The sequence below is a fragment of the Phacochoerus africanus genome, chromosome 2 (assembly GCF_016906955.1).
Source record: "Phacochoerus africanus isolate WHEZ1 chromosome 2, ROS_Pafr_v1, whole genome shotgun sequence".
Taxonomy (NCBI): domain Eukaryota; kingdom Metazoa; phylum Chordata; class Mammalia; order Artiodactyla; family Suidae; genus Phacochoerus; species Phacochoerus africanus.
In genome coordinates, this window is record NC_062545.1 from 217,521,784 (window position 1) to 217,542,153 (window position 20,370).

Here is a 20,370-nt window from a genome sequence, read left to right on the forward strand (position 1 = left end):
AATAATCGGGCATTAATCTTCTGATTTTTCCCTAAGAGTTATGGATTCGATTCAGCGATTTCTTTTCATTGGAAGGGTTTTCTGTGGTTCCTGTATGTGCTGGTGGTGGTAGCTTTAAATGAAAGAGCAACAACAAGGAAATAAGCATTCTAATAGAATTTACGAGCTCCTGCTATGTTTATCAGGGGTATCAAAAGTACTTAAGGTAGGTTGATAAGAGAGTTCCTGCATGAGAACCTACAGTTACCAATCTGTAAGTGAAAAGGTATTACATCCCACCACTTCAGGGAAAGGAGTGAGACTTCCTTTCAAAATACAAACACCAAACCCCACTGAGGCTTTCTTTGAAGAACTCAGTGCTGAGATGGAGTCTTCAGGACTCACCGTTTACACTGCAGGTACGTGTGTGTAACCAGTGTGGCTGTGTTTACCTCCAAGTCAGGCTCAGGTCTAGCTAAAATATCATCCATTTGAGCAATAAAAATGTTTGTTTCCTGTTATCACTGCACTCTCCTTCTTACCATAAATACAGCTAGCAGCTGAGTATAAAATTAATACCATATTTTGGGAGTAGAGTTCCAATTTTTTAAACCTTTTAAAATAATATTATTCAAAAATATATACATAGATATGTCTAGAAGTGACTAGAATAAGTTATGCAGTTAATTTTGTTAATACTTCAATTTTGAAATATCTATTAAAGTCTGTTTTTCTTATTGAGAGGTTAAATTTCTCTCAGAAGAATAATTAAAACAAGAAACAAACTATGGTTAATTCCAAAAGTATTTTTTTCTATACAAAACTGTCAGAAAGATATAGCTTTTACCATTATCCAATTAGTTTTAACATTTGCAATTAGAATACAGTAATGAGTCTAACTTACTAAATAGATAAGTCAACAAAAAGGAATTAGTACCATATGCTGCTAATTCAAAGTATCATTAAATATTATCAAGCTATCCAATCCCTAAAGCAATGTTCTGCTCTAGGTGTTTAAAGGAAAAAAACCTCAATAAGGAATTCCTTCAGTAAGACTGTGCATTTAACAAAGATTTATTAAGTACCCATTATGTGCCAAGATCATGACAGATACTGTGACGTTGGAGACCTACTAATGAACCAGACTCTCCTCTCTGGGAGCTCACATTTTAATGGAGAAGATGTACATTAAACATGCTCAGGTCAATTCAATGACACATAACTCTTTTGTCCTTTCAAAAAGGCAGGCTTGGAGTTCCTATTGTGGCTCAGTGGTAACAAACCCAACTAGTTTGGGTCCCTGGCCTTGCTCAGTGGGTTAAGGACTCAGCACCGCCGTGAGCTATGGTGTATGTCACAGATGCAGCTTGGATCTGGCACTGCTGTGGCTGTAGCAGAGGCTGGCAGCTACAGCTCCAATTTGACCCCTAGCCTGGGAACTTCCATGTACCACGGGTGTGGCCCTAAAAAAAAAAAAAAGACTTGAATTCTAAAATTCAGCAATAATCAAATATTTATTAATAAGTAAACAACTCCTTCTCTATCTATCCCAAGAAGAAAGGAAAAGGAAAAAGAGCAAGAAAGGGGAGGGGTAAGAGGGAGAAAGTGAATGAATGGGGGATGGTGGGGAGAAATGAAGGGACAGTCTGAGATAGACACTGAATGGGAGTATATGATCTCTGGCTTGAGTGCTGCTTCTAGCTTATCTCAACTACATACACTGCCAAAAAACTTTTTGCTCAAAATGGGTTTCTGTCATTTAGAACACATAATTCTTATGAATATCAGATATATAAGGTCTTATATATGACATGCAATATATATTTGCTAAGTAAATGTATGAAGTGTTAACATTTTGGGGGCACTTATAATATGTAATACTGTGGTATACACTTTGTATTTTATTTAATCCACACAACTATCTTACAAAGTGGGCACCAAACCGCATGAGAGTTTTAGGAGAGAAAATGGAGGCTTGGGGGTTGTATAATAATTGTCGTGGGCAGAGCCCCCCTATGGTGCAATAGGATCAGCTACATCTAGGGAGCACTGGGACACTGATTTGATTCCAGGCCTGGCACAGTGGGTTAAGGATTCAGTGTTGCTTAGTTTGAGGCTACAGCTCAGATCCCTAGCCCTAAAGCTCCATATGCTACAGGGTGGCCAAATAAAAAAATAAAAAATAAATAAAATAAATAAAAAATGTCCTGGGCTACATACTCTAAGAGCAATGTCATAATTCAAAACACAAGAATCTGGTGCAAAAACCTGGGCTCTTAAATATTACACAGCACTGAAGAAAATGATCTAAAGAAAAAGCATCCAGCTAAATTTATATCCATACTGAATAACCTGATCCTTATTGTTATATTTAACAAAATCACATAGCTCATTGAATAAAATTTAGCCAAGTCCAAAATGATGCAGCCCACTGTTAATTTTTCTGAAAACATCCAGGAGAAATTTCTTTCCTAATTTTAGATCTTTTCATAGCTTACATGTCCTCTTATCTCTCTTTCTCTACAGAGTAAATCTGAAAGTATCATGATCACTGTGTTTGGACACAGTCTCAGAAAGAAAAATTCAAGGCACCACCTAAACTCTATATCCCCCAGCACTAAACCACTATCATACATGATGCCTGGGAAAGAAAATTATATTTTGCTTATCCTTGAAACTCCCATTTTCTCATATGCAGACCCGTTGTCCAAAGTTCAGGTGTAAGTAATTATTATGACCAAAAAATTATTTAGTTTTATAAAGTTATTAAGACAGTAGGAATTATGAATATTTGTGTTGTTCTTTACAGTTTACAAAGCACTTTTACACACAGCATATCCCTGGATTCTCCTAGCAATCCTGTAAGTAGACAGGGAACAAATCACGCCTCCATTTGGCAGTTAAAGAAATTCATGATGAAAGGAGTACAGTGATTTGCCCTAAGTCATTCAGCTGGTAAGTGACAGACTGGGATTTTAAAACAGGTCTTCTGGCTCCAAAGTCGATATTAATTCTAAGAAAATAAATATGTTACCACTGACTGCCAAAACAGTTTTCTATATTCGTTCTTTAAGCATTCTTTTTTTCCTTAAGCCTTCATGCCAGAAATGTTTAAATAAATCATTAGCTCCTCTAAAGTCTCTTCAGTACAAACTTGTGCTCATGAACACTTACTCAGCAAACCTGCTATACTCTGTGCCCAGAAAAGTATGTTTCATTATTTCTACCTGGAGCAAGGCCTATCTGCAGCTATCCAGAAGTCTCTGGAAACTTGGTGTTCTTAAGAGTTATATTTGAGTTAAGAATCTTTATAAAATATTCTACAGAGTATCCTGTCTGTCCTTAAACAGACTGATCCAAAACAACACTCTCCCTATTTAAAATGAAAATTATTTACAAAAGCACCAATCCTATAGCCAGACTCTGTGTTAAGTGCTGATGAAAGGCAAACAATGACTTCAAAGCAGACACAGGAAAGGAGAAGGAATAGTCACAACCACTTGAAAAGTGCAAAAACAGATGTCTGTGGTAGGGCAACATATGGTCCAGAAAGCCTGCAGGCAAAAATATAAGGAATACACAGGCAGAGGCAAGCAGCATGGTCATGGAAATAAGGAGAGAATCTTGGACAATCTCTCTAAGAATCATGCCCAGAACTTGATGCCTGAGGAGAGAATTGAAAGAAGAGAAAGATCAAACACCAGCATATAATACCAGAGAAGAGGAAGACATAACGCCGGGGCAGAGATGTCAAGCCTAAAAGAGAGCCTGGAATCTCTACCCCTGGAGAAGAGTAAAGGCAACTCAACAAGGAGAGGACATCAGAAAAAGAGACCAGGCCTACTGTACAGCATTAGGGAACCATATCCAGTCTCCTGGGATAAAACATGATGGAAAACAATATAAGAAAAAGAATGTATGTATATGTATGACTGGGTCACTTTGCTGTACAGAAGAAACTGACACAACACTATAAATCAACTATACTTTAAGAAGGAAGGAAGGGAAGGAGGGAAGGAAGGAAGGGTGGGTGACAGAAAAAAGGAGACCAGGGCATGCACCCACCCACATGCAGAACCTTATGTCACCTCATCATCCTCTTATTTTAAAGATTAATTAAAATATTCCTATGGTTCTGATTGCAAATTACAGAACTAGAGCACTGGAGATCATCCTGATTAGTCTCGTCACTTTGTGGGTGAGGAAACTGGTCCGTGAAAGTGCAATTCTTTGCCCAAAGCCACACACATCAGTAGCAGGGTAAGGATTAAGAGCCCTGATTGCTGCTCCCTTGAGTCTGAGCTCTGCCACACAATACTGCCTACCCAATATTTACATGAATTTGAATTGCTTCTACCACCTTTCAAAGCTCACTTCAAATATATTATGATGATGACTGGAAAGAATTTTAATGATAATAAAGTTTACCACCTCAAAGTTATTTATGCTAAGCTAATATAAGTGTTCATAAATCTACTGGGAAACATCCTTAGAGTCCTTTACATCACTCTTTTCCTACAGTAGTTATCTTAGAAAATGGAATGTAGATTAACTGTCATAATTCACTGCTGTTTTATTATTTTATCATTATAAATAATGGCCAAGGTTAAAGATAATAGTAATATTATAAATCTACTCTTAATACATATAATGGAGTCTATGGAGTCTATATGCTTAAAAACTAATAGAGTAACTAAATATTGAAAATATACATCCTAGAGAGAAAGAAATACTTTACAATTCAGCATATTTATTCTCATTCATAAACAGTGGTGCTCTATTCAAAGACACAAGGTTCTACAATCAGTCTTTTTCCCTGACCAGAATATTCTCCCCGAAGCCATCTTTAGGAGGCAGAATCACCTTTCTTAATAAGAAACCACAGATTCCATTTCAACTCCTCCAATACTAAAAAACTCAAATTAACATCCCAAGCATTGTCATGAATTTCTCCAAATCTACAGAAAAGCTTTGCTACTAACTTTTCAGATTTCTTAAGGAAAGTATTGTATATAGTTGCCTACATACTAGTTTTCACCAAGATTTTGAATTTACTAATTTCACTTAGTTTTATCCATAATAAAAGTGAGTATCAGAAAGTTCATGGAGGTAACTATGCCCAGGAGCCAACATGTTGTTGAAATATTTTTCTGAGTCTCTCAAAGCCAAGTCCCAAAAGCACTAGGATAACACTTCAATAGACTTCAATAGTGGTGCTGAATAAATATGACAGAGTCACAGGGCCTAAAGTGTGTGTTCACAACTGGCCCTCGACAAACACCTGTGTAAGGACTCTTCTCTTCACCCTTTGCTCTGTCGCCAGAGCCTCCCTAGGTCCTAGATACCTATCAAAAATGTTTAAATTTGATTTATTCCATTAAGAGAGTAGAATGCTAAGAATTTGTCAAACAAAACGTGTAAGTAAAATACAGTTAAAAATAAGTTAAACAGGGAGTTTCCATCGTGGCTCAGCAGTAACAAACCCAACTAGTATCCATGAGGATGTGGGTTCGATCCCTGGCCTTGCTCAGTGGGTTAGTGATCCAGTGTTGCCATGAGTTGTGGTGAAGATCGAAGACACTGCTCTGATCTGTGGCTGTGGGGTAGGCTGACAGCTCCAACTCCGATTCAAACCCTAGCCTGGGAACTTCCATATGCCAATGGTGCAGCCCTAAAAAGACCAAAAAATATATGATAATAAGTTATACAGCTTCTCACTTTTTTCAGATTACAAAACTCCACTGCAAACCAGGAAATGCCTGGACTTTTCTTGTATGTCCTAAGAGCTTTGCCCTTCCACCTAAAACTTTCCTGCTGATTAAATGCCACTTTTGATCATTATGAACTTTTACTATATTTGAATTTGCTGGAGAAAGCTTACAACTTCACACTTCACCAAATGATAGAACCTCAGGGGCAAATAATGGCAAGGAAGGGGATAGAAATTGTACATTGTACTCAACACCTGATCAGGAGGAGAACTTGAAAAGTGGCCATTATCTTCCAGATGGAGGCAAGAAAGCTACTGGCTGACACAGCATCTAAAGAGCATTCTATCAAGTTCAAAACTATTAGAAACATCATATTTCCGGGCTTGTCAAGGTGATACTTTGTATGCTTCTGTCTGAATTATTTGGCATGTACATGTATTATACACAATAGAACTGTTATTTAAACTCTCCTAAGACTAAAATCCACAAAAACAAGTTCAAACAAAAAACTGGTTTACCACAAGGACTCCAGGGTAATAGAAAGACTAATAATTACAAATGTGTAATGAATATACCATGCGATGTATTCTATAGAGCAATAAATCTTAAAATGATGACTCAGAAAGATGAGGAAAGAGGTTCACAAACACAAAAATTACAAGAACACACATTCACATTAACTTATTCTTGTTCTCACGACCATCGTCCAAAGAGCAATAATAGGCCTCCTGATTCATCCTTCCTCTCCCTCTAGCCACCACATATGAAATGGAACTCTGCATTTATTCAGAGGAGACCAGACCAGAAAATCATTAGGATTACTTGATATTCTACATTCAGGAAGTCAATTTTCATTCCTAACTACCTCCTACATACCTTCTAACAAATGCTCTAAGAAGCAAAGATGCCAAATTCTTCAAGACTAAAATATCTACCATCAGGCCCACAAAATGATCTGTACACAATTTTTTTTTTTGTCTTTTTAGGGTCACACCCACAGCATATGGAGTTCCCAGGCTAGGGGTCAAATCGGAGCTGTAGCCCCCGGCCTACACCACAGCCCCAGCAACACCAGATCCGAGCTGCGTGGGTGATCTATACCACAGGTCATAGCAACACCAGATCCTTAACCCACTGAATGAGGTCAGGGATTGAACCTGCGTCCTCACGGATACTTGTCAAATTCGTTTCTGCTAAACCACAACAGGAACTCCCACAATTTTAGATATACAAATCACTACTAGCTTTATGTTTTGAGCAAAATCCTGGGCAGAATTGAAGACTCTGTAATAATTATTATAGCCAAAAACTTTCTTACAGCTCATCTAAATCTGAATCCACCAGATAAAGAAAAAAAAATCAATTTCATTCTGTTCATGTTGCCTAAATTTCAAAACTCCAAATAAAATGAATATTAAACATGTAACTTGCCAAGACTTGGGCTCTCCAAAGTGGAGATAATTAATGCTGTAGAGGTCCATATCCTCAGTGTGCCATGCAAATGTGGTTTTCCACATGCCAAAATAGAGATAGGGGGTATTTACACCCTCAATAGAAATACCACATTCTTCCTCAACCACATCCAAGACCGTGTTTAGGCGAGCTATGTTCCATTCATCCACACCCTAGAACCAGGAGAGAGAGAAAAAAAAGCAAATATTAAAACTAATAAATATAACATTTACTGATCAAACCATCATCTGCCAAAATTATTATATTTTACTGTATATTTTAATTCACTTAGAAATAAAAAATAAAGCAGTAATTATTCAAGGCACGTGCACAAACACACATACATTTATGCAGACTCATGATTAATTATCCAAGTTTACTACCAGTATAATGTGGTTCTATATAAATATTAATGTAAAATTATACCAGGAGTTCGCAGTTAATGAAACTGACTAGCATCCAAGAGGATGAGGGTTCAATCCCTGGCCTCACTCAGTGGGTTAAGGATCTGGTGTTGTCATGAGCTATGGTGTAGGTAGCAGACACAGTTCAGATCCTGAATTGCTGTGGCTGTGGCATAGGCTGGCAGCTGTAGCTCTGATTAAACCCCTAGCCTGGGAACCTCCATATGCTTAAGGTATGGCCCTTAAAAAAAAAAACTATACCAAACGATGGAGAATTAAGGCCCCACTCCCCATGTGCCATTACTAAAAAAAAATCATTGAGTCAAAGCATATGATCTGGAGCATGCTTTTCATATTTGGTGCACCTTTTCGTTTTGGGGGTTTTCCGTTGTTTTAGCTTGTTTATTTGTAAATTAAGAAGTCATATTAATCATGAGACATCATCTGAAGATACACTAACAAAAACTCATCATCCCTCTCCCATTCCCATCCATTTCAATTCTGGCATGTGATAAACATCGTTTCCTGAGAATTCAACTCTAACTATTGGAAAACTTCTTAGCACTATTCTAAGCCACAGATTATTGTGCTGTTACTGCTTCCTCAACTAAATATTTAACCTCTTATGTTGATGGGGAATTTTAAACAAAGAATAACTGCCAAAAGTACTTATACAAACTTTGGTAAAATTGCTGAAATAATGTAGTTTTCTAACAATAACCCAACACAGCTGGTGACAGAGAAAAGGTTGAGTCACTGGTATAGAGAGTTAAAATGACACGAAAAGATTCCAATTTTACCAATAGTTCACTATAATTCACAACTGTTTACAATATTTACAAACTATGTATCTTTCCCATATACATTTCTCATAATCAAATTTTAAATTTCAGATACTAGGCCCATTCTTATGCAATCATGTGGAAACTGCAACGTCTGTAACTCTGGTTCAACCTCCTCATGGTGCTATTAAACAGGGGCACTAAATTTATTCAGGTATACCAAAAAGGCACTCCAGAGCAACTATGCCAATGGCCTCACATTACCATGTCTAATATTTCCCTATACACTAAAAACTTTCATGGCTGTCTTGTTTTCATTCTGGTCTTTAGATGATAATATAATCAGTGTGTTGATCTTACTTCCTTGAGCTTTTGGGTCAGGGAAGTTGTTGCTGGGGCAGTTAATGAAGCTCAGCCTCAGGTAATAAAATTGAAAGTGCCAGGGGAAATCATTTTAATTCCCAAATTACCCAAGTCAGCCATTCTATCTACAACTTAAATCCCACAGTAGGAAGTTTGCTATCTGGAAATTGTGCGAAGTAAGAAATCTTTAAGATCCTAGGATCCAACTTATAACATCTCATAAAATTTCAATCAAATTATGTAAAATATTTTATCTCATTCTATTTATAGTGATGCAATCTCTTAACTCTAGTTGAATCAGATTTCAGTCCAATCACTCTAATAATAGAGTCCTATTTAAAAGTCATTACTGAGGCAATGAATCTGAAGTAATAAATGAGCACCATATTATAGGAATCATTTTTAAACTGAATGAGCTTGCGAATTTAGGAACAAACTATTCCTCTGAAATTCCTACAGTTGGAGAAGACTTATCTTTGTCTGGCTGATATTATCTTTCAGAAATAACTTAGGCTGAATCCCTTAACATCCCTGCACCTGTGGGTCTAAAGGGATGAGAGTGGACAAGAAAGAGTAATGGCAGGAGACCAAGATTATGACACCAGCTCTACCACTCATCAGGATGAAAAGCACTGAGATTTTCTGAGCTTCTAGTCTTTGTGAAGGCATGAAGGCTACAGTACACTCCCAGAGCTGCTCAGAGTACTGGGAAGACTAAAGAACATAAAACCTCTGAAAAATAAAACCTACTATGTCTTAGAACTGACAAAATAAATGCCTACAGTATTATCTGCTAAATCTTACTGGAAAGCTTCCCCCCGCTCAAAAATAGAAGCCAAACAAATGATAAGTGATAACAAAGTCCTATGAAATTCACTACTGAAATTCTTTCCATTAATGGGCAAATATTAAGTTTGTAGCAGTTTCTTCTGGGCAAGGCCACAGTTGCTATGATGCTGAAACAATCTATTTTGCTAAAATAAAAAGTCCTAGAGTTCCCATCCAGGCTCAGTGGTTAACAAGCCCAACTAATATCCAAGAGGACTCCGGTTTAATCCCTGGCCTCACTCAGTGGGTTAAGGATCTGGTGTTGCCATGGGCTTTGGTGTAGGTCGCAGACGAGGCTTGCATCCCCTGTTGCTGTAGCTGTGCTATAGGCTGACAGCTACAACTCCTATTTGACCCCTGGCCTGGGAACCTCCATATGACTCAGATGTGGCCCTAAAAAGACAAAATACAAAAAAATAAATAAACAAATAATTAAAAGTCCCATAATTTCAATTAAAGAGGTTATCACAATACTAAGAATAAATAGTATAGCAGAGGGTTAGAATAAATCTTACTGTTTCCAAATTCCTTCTCTAATTTACATTCTCTACAATCGACTGAACAGGGTACCTGCCTCCAAGGACATGTTCTACTCAACCAATGAAGAGCACCAGGTCTCTGTCACAGACGCGCCTTGAAGGAGTACTCCTCTTTCATCATTTGGGAGTGTGACACCACAGTCTACCTCACTATACCACACATACATTCACACTATACCTACTCAAAGCAATTTTGCAACATAAGTAACATTATACCAAAGTGAACAAATGGGAAAACTAGTCCCAGAGCAGTGAATGGCAAAGATAAACCTAAATCTATGAGACTTGTAGGCCTTCACTTATAAACTCTGTGCTTCTAGTCCTAATCATATTACAATGCAATGTATCATCCTCTTCTCAGCATCGATTATCAACAAGGATCCGAGGAGCTAAAATTTAGGACAGGCAAACATATAAGGCTGCTACATTCTTCCCACCTAACAACTGGCAAAAGCTGCTTTAGAGATGATTTAGTGTAAAAGTGTCTCCAGAAAAGACTTCACCTACAAAAAAGCTCCACAATGACACGTCAGAATTTTCCAAACCACTCAAAGCTTAAAGCCATTGAGTCTCTGCACAAAGTCTGCAAACCAGCCCAAGTTTACTGACAGATGCCACTTTCCAGATTTCATTCCAGCAAATAAACCTCTTCTGCACAATGTTCAGCAGGAGCTTGAGCAATATTTATAACTTACCTGACCTCCATTGGGCAGACGTTTCCTCCACCGTCCCTACCTCCCTTCATCCCAGTTACACAGTGCCCTGTAGGCCTGATCTGCTCTGTATGTCTATCTACCCTGTATCTGCCTGGTTTTCTAAAATAATTCACTATTTGAGCAAAATTTGTGCATGTGCACATACATACATATAAGGAGTTTAACCAGGATCTTTCCTTTCAATCTCTGTATCATCTGCCTATCAAGAATCAGATGGCGGAATACACCTGACCAAGGAGGTAAATTCAAGAAAAACCACAAAGCCACAGTTGTCAAAACAGTGTGGTACTGGTATCAAAACAGACAGACCGACCAATGGAACAGAATAGAGAACTCGGAAATAAACCCTGACACACCTATGGTCAATTAATCTTTAATAAGGGAGGCAAGAACTTAAAATGGGAAAAAGAAAGTCTATTCAGCAAGCATTGCTGGGAAACCTGGACCAGCCGCATGCAAAGCAATGAAACTAGAACACACCCTCACACCATGCATGAAAATAAACTCAAAATGGCTGAAAGACTTAAATATACGACAGGACACCATCAAACTCCTAGAAGAGAACATAGGCAAAACACTCTCTGACATCACCCTCATGAATATTTTCTCAGGTCAGTCTCCCAAAGCAATAGAAATAAGAGCAAAAATAAGCCAACGGGACCTAATCAAACTGACAAGCTTTTGCACAGCAAAGGAAACCAAAAAGAAAACAAAAAGACAACTTTCAGAATGGGAGAAAATAGTTTCAAACAATGCACCTGACAAGGGCTTAATCTCTAGGATATACAAGCAACTTATACAACTCAACAGCAAAAAAGCCAACCACCCAATGGAAAAATGGGCAAAAGGCCTGAATAGACATTTTCCCAAGGGAGATGTACAGATGGCCAGCAAGCACATGAAAAAATGCTCGACATCGCTGATTATAAGAGAAATGCAAATCAAAACTATCACAAGATACCACCTCACACCAGTCAGAATGGCCATCATTAATAAGTCCATAATTAACAAGTGCTAGAGGGGTTGTGGAGAAAAGGGAACCCTCCTGCACTGCTGGTGGGAATGTCAACTGGTATAGCCACTGTGGAGAACAGTATGGAGGCACCTTAGAAATCTATACATAGAACTTCCATATGACCCCGCAATCCCACTCTTGGGCATCTATCCGGACAAAACTCTACTTAAAAGAGACACGTGCACCTGCATGTTCACTGCAGCTCTGTTCACAATAGCCAAGAGCTGGAAACAACCCAAATGTCCATTGACAGACGATTGGATTCGGAAGATGTGGTATATATATACAATGAAGTACTACTCAGCCATAAAAAGAACAAAATAATGCCATTTGCAGCAACATGGATGGAAACAGAGACTCTCATACTGAGTGAAATGAGTCAGAAAGACAAAGACAAATACCATATGATATCACTTATAACTGGAATCTTATATCCAGCACAAATGAACATCTCCTCAGAAAAGAAAATCATGGACTTGGAGAATAGACTTGTGGCTGCCCAGGGGGAGAGGGAGGGAGTGGGAGGGATGGGGAGCTTGGGGTTATCAGATACAACTTAGAATAGATTTACAAGGAGATCCTGCTGAGTAGTATTGAGAACTATGTCTAGATACTTACATCGCAACACAACAATGGGAGGAAAAAGTATGTATACATGTATGTGTAACTTGGTTCCCATGCTGTACAGTGGGAAAAAAAAAAAGGAAAAAGAATGATAATGCAGTTTTTAATCACTAAATATGGTAACCATTCTCGTGTTTTGGCCATTGGAAAATAATCGCTATAGCATTGGTAAAGGTCTCAGAAGTCTGTTTTGCGTCTATTCAGTGTATTTAAAGTTAACATCAGAATTTTTAGAGATGGGCCTATTTACAGTGTCCTTTAATGAACAGAGATATTAATTTTAATACAATTTATTTATCAGTCTTTTATTGATTTTATTTAGTTTTGAGTATTTCTCTCTCCTGAATACATGAACCTTAAAGATTCTGTCCTAAGTATTGGTTAACAACCTTTCAGGTCTTCCATCTCATCTTCAGTACTGCATTGTGTGTTAATGTCTTGAATTTTATCTTCTGAGTAACTACGTCTTTTTTTTTTTTTTTGTCTTTTTGCTATTTCTTGGGCCGCTCCCGCGGCATATGGAGATTCCCAGGCTAGGGGTCGAATCGGAGCTGTAGCCACCAGCCCACGCCAGAGCCACAGCAACGCGGGATTCGAGCCACGTCTGCAACCTACACCACAGCTCATGCAACGCCAGATCATTAACCCACTGAGCAAGGGCAGGGACCGAACCCGCAACCTTATGGTTCCTAGTCGGATTCGTTAACCACTGGGCCACGACGGGAACTCCTCCCCCCCACACCTTTTTTTTTTTTTAATGTCTCTTGTTTAAATCTTTCAATAAGTTCTCAGTTTATTTTTTTTCAACTTTAAATTCTTTTCTTTTTTTACGGCCCCACCTACAACATGTGGAAATTCCCAGGCTATGGGCTGAATTGGAGCTGCGGCCACCGGCCTACACCACAGCCACAGCAGTGCCAGATCCGAGCTGCATCTGTGACCCATGCTACAGCTTGCATTAATGCCAGATCCTTTAACCCACTGAGTGAGGCCAGGCATCGATCTTGTTACCTCATGGATTCTTATGTCTGTTCCTGCTGTGCTACAGTAGGAACTCTGAGGTCTTAGTTTAATAATGATACATTTCACTTCTAGAAATCCACCCGTCCCCTTAAACTTGATTGGTTATTCCAAATAGCTTATCTTGCTTGTCTTTGTGATTCAGTTTTTTATTTCTCTAGTCATTTCCAGTTCTTTAGTGTCTGACAGTTCTAAGTAGTGCTTGGGGTGGGAGAGTGTCAGTAGTTTTTGCTAGCTTTTTCAGTGATGCCTTGCTTGCTTCCCTGTAAGTGTGGTCTTTGGTTATATGCTTTGGCTTGGTCTTAATTCATGGAAATTTAAGGTCTAAATGGAGAATGCTTTTTTTTTCCCAAGAGGGTTGTTGCTTTTGCCTGGAACCAGGGATACCATTAACCTCTCAGCCTCAGTGGTCCAGACAAAGGCAGGAGTCCTAAGATCTCTGCAGTCTTTTATTTGACTAGGAATTTCCCCCCTTTTCTTCTGCTCTCTTTCTTTTCATACTCATATTTACCTTTTTTTTTTAAATATAGAATAGTCATTTCTGTTGCAGAATTTTGTTGCTTCTTTGAAACTTGCTCTACATTAGTTATTGTCTAGACTTTAAGAAAGAAAGCTCTGCTGTAAAATTGTAGGTATTTTGGTTTATAAAAATGCAAAAAGGAAAAGAAGTGTGTTTTAAAAGTAAAAAGTACTGAGAATGTGTGATATTTTCATGGAAAGGAAGAAGCAATAAGAGCTATCATGTCACATACTGTAATTAACTTTAAAGGAAAATGAATTTCACACAGGTCTAATTTTATTTCTATTGTGTAAAGATCCTAAGGAAATCCTCTATTTTAAAATGTGACCAGAGCTTTCATTTTAGTTATTGAAAGGTACAATTTTCAGACATTACTTTGTGAAATGGATTGAATTTTAAGTCTTTAAAACTAACCAGGTTTTATTTTTCTTTCTCCATGTGCATTACCTTTGAAAGTGAAAGGGCTTGTTAGAGCCACATAAATTGGTGGCAGTAATTTTTTTTTTTAAGGGCCACAGATGCTGCATATGGAAGTTCCCAAGCTAGCAGTTGAATTGGAGCTGCAGCTGCTGGCCTATGCCACAGCCACAGCAAAGCCAGAGTTGAGCCTTGTCTGAGACCAACACTGCAGCTTGTGGCAATGCTGGATCCTTACCCCACTGAGCGGGCCAGGGATCAAACCCACATCCTCACGGTTACTAGTTAGGTTTGTTCCCACTGAGCCATGATGGGAATTCCTGGTGGCAGTAATTTACATTAGCCTTGCTTTAAGTTACCAGCCAATAGGTGGAGATGGGATTGATGCTCTTTCATTTGGATCACAGTACTTAAGTAGGTGTTGACTGAACTGTGATAAGAAGGGTCATCGAAAGGGATGGTAAGAGCCAAATGAGGACAAGCATAGTCTTTTAAAAAATATTAAATAAAAGTACCTGAAATTTTTAGTTAGAATCTTTGATAATTTCTTTTAGTCTTTTCTGGGAGTTTTACAGTATCTAAGAGATGGTCTTCTTTTTTTAATAATTGGATTTTCTAATGAAATGTTTTCTCCTGTACATTCATATATTTCAGAAATTTTTACTGGTTATGTTGAGTCCACCTTAGAGCTGGGTGTGTGGCAGTGAAACTCAGGAGAGAGATGGAGGCTCAAAGCATTGTTTGGAGAGAACTGCACGGGGATAATGTTGAAGGTTCTGAGGGAGGTGGCAAGTGATGGGGGCAGGGTAAGAAATTGTGGGTTGGATAACGTCTTATGTAAACAAAATCTCATAATCAAATAATATTTGGGAAATGTGAAATTTAGCATAGCTAAACAGGCTTCCTTATAGCATGGCCTCTCAGAACCTTAGGAGTACCTGTTGGCACTGTGACTTTGTAAGAGAAGGAGGAAAGGAGGCTGAATTTTTTGACCACAGGTTCTTGTAGAGCTAATGTTCATTGGAAACATTTTGGGAAGAATTGGTCTTCTATGGTTTTTGCATTATCTCCCTGTATTAGGTAGGAATGGCTCCATATTGGTAAGGTTTCTTTTTTCTTTTTTTTTTTTTTTTTGGTCTTTTTGCTATTTCTTTGGGCCACTCCCGCGGCATATGGAGGTTCCCAGGCTAGGGGTCGAATCGGAGCTGTAGCCACCAGCCCACGACAGAGCCACAGCAACGCGGGATCCGAGCTGCGTCTGCAACCTACACCACAGCTCACGGCAACGCTGGATCGTTAACCCACTGAGCAAGGGCAGAGATTGAACCCGCAACCTCATGGTTCCTAGTTGGATTTGTTAACCACTGCGCCATGATGGGAACTCCTTATTGGTAAGGTTTCTAATGTGGCAAGTTGCTGCCATGTCCTCCTCCTATTACCTGGAAAATGAATGTGGTCATATAGAGGGAATACCAGATGCTCATGGTCCTCAGAAGAGGGTGTCCTTGATCTGGTTGTGGCCTGTGTTTGGTGACACAGGCCCAGAGCTCAAGGATATGAACTCAAACATTTTCCTCTGTGTAGGTTTGTAGATGTATCATTCATCCTGATGCCAGTTTGGGGGGTACTGGCTCCCTCTCTGAAGTTCAAAGCCTAGTCCTCAAACAGCTCCTGAGTGGTTCTGGTAATGAAAATTTAGTTTTGTTTTTTTATTTTCACATTGCCATCTAATTCTATCCCCCCCTCCCCCTCTGTACAGCATGGGGATCAAGTTACTCTTACATGTATACATTTTTTTCCTCACCCTTTGTTCTGTTGCAATATGAGTATCTAGACATAGTTCTCAATACTACTCAGCAGGATCTCCTTGTAAATCTATTCTAAGTTGTATCTGATAACCCCAAGCTCCCCATCCCTCCCACTCCCTCCCTCTCCCCCTGGGCAGCCACAAGTCTATTCTCCAAGTCCATGATTTTCTTTTCTGAGGAGATGTTCATTTGTGCTGGATATAAGATTCCAGTTATAAGTGATATCATATGGTATTTGTCTTTGTCTTTCTGACTCATTTCACTCAGTATGAGAGTCTCTGTTTCCATCCATGTTGCTGCAAATGGCATTATTTTGTTCTTTTTATGGCTGAGTAGTACTTCATTGTATATATATACCACATCTTCCGAATCCAATCGTCTGTCAATGGACATTTGGGTTGTTTCCAGCTCTTGGCTATTGTGAACAGAGCTGCAGTGAACATGCAGGTGCACGTGTCTCTTTTAAGTAGAGTTTTGTCCGGATAGATGCCCAAGAGTGGGATTGCGGGGTCATATGGAAGTTCTATGTATAGATTTCTAAGGTGCCTCCATTACTGTTCTCCACAGTGGCTATACCAGTTGACATTCCCACCAGCAGTGCAGGAGGGTTCCCTTTTCTCCACAACCCCTCTAGCACTTGTTAATTATGGACTTATTAATGATGGCCATTCTGACTGGTGTGAGGTGGTATCTTGTGATAGTTTTGATTTGCATTTCTCTTATAATCAGCGATGTCGAGCATTTTTTTCATGTGCTTGCTGGCCATCTGTACATCTCCCTTGGGAAAATGTCTATTCAGGCCTTTTGCCCATTTTTCCATTGGGTGGTTGGCTTTTTTGCTGTTGAGTTGTATAAGTTGCTTGTATATCCTAGAGATTAAGCCCTTGTCAGGTGCATTGTTTGAAACTATTTTCTCCCATTCTGAAAGTTGTCTTTTTGTTTTCTTTTTGGTTTCCTTTGCTGTGCAAAAGCTTGTCAGTTTGATTAGGTCCCGTTGGCTTATTTTTGCTCTTATTTCTATTGCTTTGGGAGACTGACCTGAGAAAATATTCATGAGGGTGATGTCAGAGAGTGTTTTGCCTATGTTCTCTTCTAGGAGTTTGATGGTGTCCTGTCGTATATTTAAGTCTTTCAGCCATTTTGAGTTTATTTTCATGCATGGTGTGAGGGTGTGTTCTAGTTTCATTGCTTTGCATGCGGCTGGTCCAGGTTTCCCAGCAATGCTTGCTGAATAGACTTTCTTTTTCCCATTTTAAGTTCTTGCCTCCCTTATCAAAGATTAATTGACCATAGGTGTGTCAGGGTTTATTTCCGAGTTCTCTATTCTGTTCCATTGGTCGGTCTGTCTGTTTTGATACCAGTACCACACTGTTTTGACGACTGTGGCTTTGTAGTATTTCTTGAAGTCTGGGAGAGTTATATGCCTCCTGCTTGGTTTTTGTTTCTCAGGATTGCTTTGGCAATTCTGGGTCTTTTGTTTTTCCATATAAATTTCTGGATTGTTTGTTCTAGTTCTGTGAAAAATGTCATGGGTAATTTGATAGGGATTGCATTGAATCTATAGATTGCTTTGGGTAGTATGGCCATTTTTACAATATTGATTTTTCCAATCCAGGAACATGGAATATCTTTCCATTTCTTTATGTCTTCTTTGATTTCTTTGATTAAAGTTTTATAGTTCTTGGCATATAGGTCCTTTACCTCCTTGGTCAGGTGTATTCCGAGGTATTTGATTTTGTGAGGTGCAATTTTAAAAGGTATCGTATTTTTGTATTCCTTTTCTAATATTTCATTGTTAGTATACAGAAAAGCAACTGATTTCTGAATGTTAATCTTATATCCTGCTACTTTGCTGAATTTATTAATCACTTCCAGTAGTTTTGGGGTTGAGTCCTTAGGGTTTTCTTTTTTTTTTTTTTTATTCTCCCACAGTACAGCAAGGGGGTCAGGTTATCCTTACATGTATACATTACAATTACATTTTTCCCCCAGCCTTTCTTCTGTTGCAACATGAGTATCTAGACATAGTTCTCAATGCTATTCAGGGGGTTTTCTACATACAGTATCATGTTGTCTGCATACAGTGACAGTTTGATCTCTTCTCTTCCTATTTGGATGACTTTTATTTCTTTTGTTTGTCTAACTGCTGTGGATAGGACTTCCAAAACTATGTTGAATAGCAGTGGTGAGAGTGGGCATCCCTGTCTTGTTCCAGATTTGAGTGAGATGCCTTTCAGTTTTTCTCCATTGAGTATTATATTTGCTGTGGGTTTGTCATAAATGGCTTTGATTATGTTCAGGAATGTTCCCTCTATACCCACTTTGGCAAGAGTTTTTATTATAAATGGATGTTGAACTTTGTCAAATGCTTTTTCTGCATCTATTGAGATGATCATATGGTTTTTGACTTTTCCTTTGTTAATGTGGTGTATGACATTCATTGATTCACGTATGATGAACCATCCTCGTGAAACTGGGATGATTCCCACCTGGTCATGGTGTATGATCTTTCTGATACGTTGTTGGATTCGTTTAGCTAATATTTTGTTGAGAATTTTTACATTTATATTCATCAAAGATATTGGCCGATAGTTTTCTTTCTTGGTATTATCTTTGTCTGGTTTTGGAATTAGGGTAATGGTGGCCTCATAGAATGTCTTTGGGAGTGTTACTTCTTCCGCAACCTTTTGAAAAAGTTTAAGGAGGCTGAGCACCAGATCCTCTTTGTATATTTGGTAGAATTCACCTGTGAAGCCATCTGGTCCTGGGCTTTTATTTGTAGGGAGTGTTTTTATGACATATTCAATTTCACTTCTAGTGATTGGTCTGTTCAGTTGGTCTATTTCTTCTTGATTCAGTTTTGGCAAGCTGTAAGTCTCTAGAGAGTTGTCCATTTCTTCCAGATTGTCAAATTTATTGGCATATAGTTGTTCACATTATCATTCTTGAAGACAATAATATTCTATGTGGCCAAACACCAAGGCTCATTCCAGACTCAGGCATTCCCATATTCTTGGTTTATGTAGCTATTTTCACAATCAAGTTCAGCATAAAAATAGTAATTTTTCTCTGTCCTCCTTTTCAAGTATTTCTAGATAATGGATTCAAGAAAATTAAAATTGCTTTTGTTTGATATAACATAAAATATGGAATTGGAGTTCCTGCTGTGGTGCAACAGTGTTGGCAGTGTCTCTGCAGGGCTAGGATGCAGGTTCAATCCCCAGGGTGGGACAGTGAGTTAAAGGATCTGGCACCGCAGCTGTATCATAGGTCGAAACTACAGCCCAGATTTGATCCCTGGCCTGGGAACTTCCATATGCCGTGGGCCAACCAAAAAAGAAAAAAAAGTGGCTTTGACAAATGGTAGGAAGTATAAATAGCTGGGCTGCTAGTTGGACTTACACCTAAATGACTACTACGGAATAGAATCCTTCAGAATTCTCTTGGTTGGAGTCAGCTACTGAATAACATCACAGCCTCAGGATTTTTGTCCCATTTTGCTTTAATATACCAGTGTTTGCCACCAGTAGCAGCTAACATTATTCAGTATATACTATGGATCAGGCCTTGTCATAAGTATTTTATTTATTCATCTCATTTTATCCTAGGAAGTAGATAAATAAAACTATCATCTATTATCAATGCCATTTTACAGGTGAGATAACTTACCCAAGATATCAAAGCTCATAACTGTGGGGCCGGGATTCAAGAGTAAGAATGGAGGAGTTCCCGTCGTGGCGCAGTGGTTAACGAATCCGACTAGGAACCATGAGGTTGCGGGTTTGACCCCTGGCCTTGCTCAATGGGTTAAGGATCCAGCGTTGCCGTGAGCTGTGGTGTAGGTTGCATACTCGGCTCAGATCCCGAGTTGCTGTGGCTCTGGCGTAGGCCAGTGGCTACAGCTCTGATTAGACCCCTAGCCTGGGAACCTCCATTTGCAGCAGGAGCAGCCCTGCAAAAGGCAAAAAGAAAAAAAAGAGTAAGAATGGAAAACTCTAACCTAAGCTGGTACCGTTGTGTAAAGCTTTATGGCCAAACCATGAGCCAGAAAGTCAATTCTAAGCTTCTATATAATCAAGGAAGGAAAAACTTCCCTCTATCCCCCAATGACTGGAAGGGAAAGTCAGTAATTTGGTGACTAGGTTTGCCACTTTTCTATTTTTTTTTTTTTAAGGACTACCTATTAAAAAGG

The 20,370-nt window shown here is 38.8% G+C and overlaps 1 protein-coding gene across 1 annotated transcript in view; it reads right to left on the bottom strand.

Moving 5' to 3' along the window:
* Positions 1-20,370, bottom strand: part of KDM4C (lysine demethylase 4C) — a 380,713-nt gene that overhangs the window by 328,667 nt on the left and 31,676 nt on the right. The window contains 1 exon segment of the mRNA XM_047767661.1: positions 7,122-7,315. Coding sequence (XP_047623617.1) covers positions 7,122-7,315 — 194 coding nt within the window.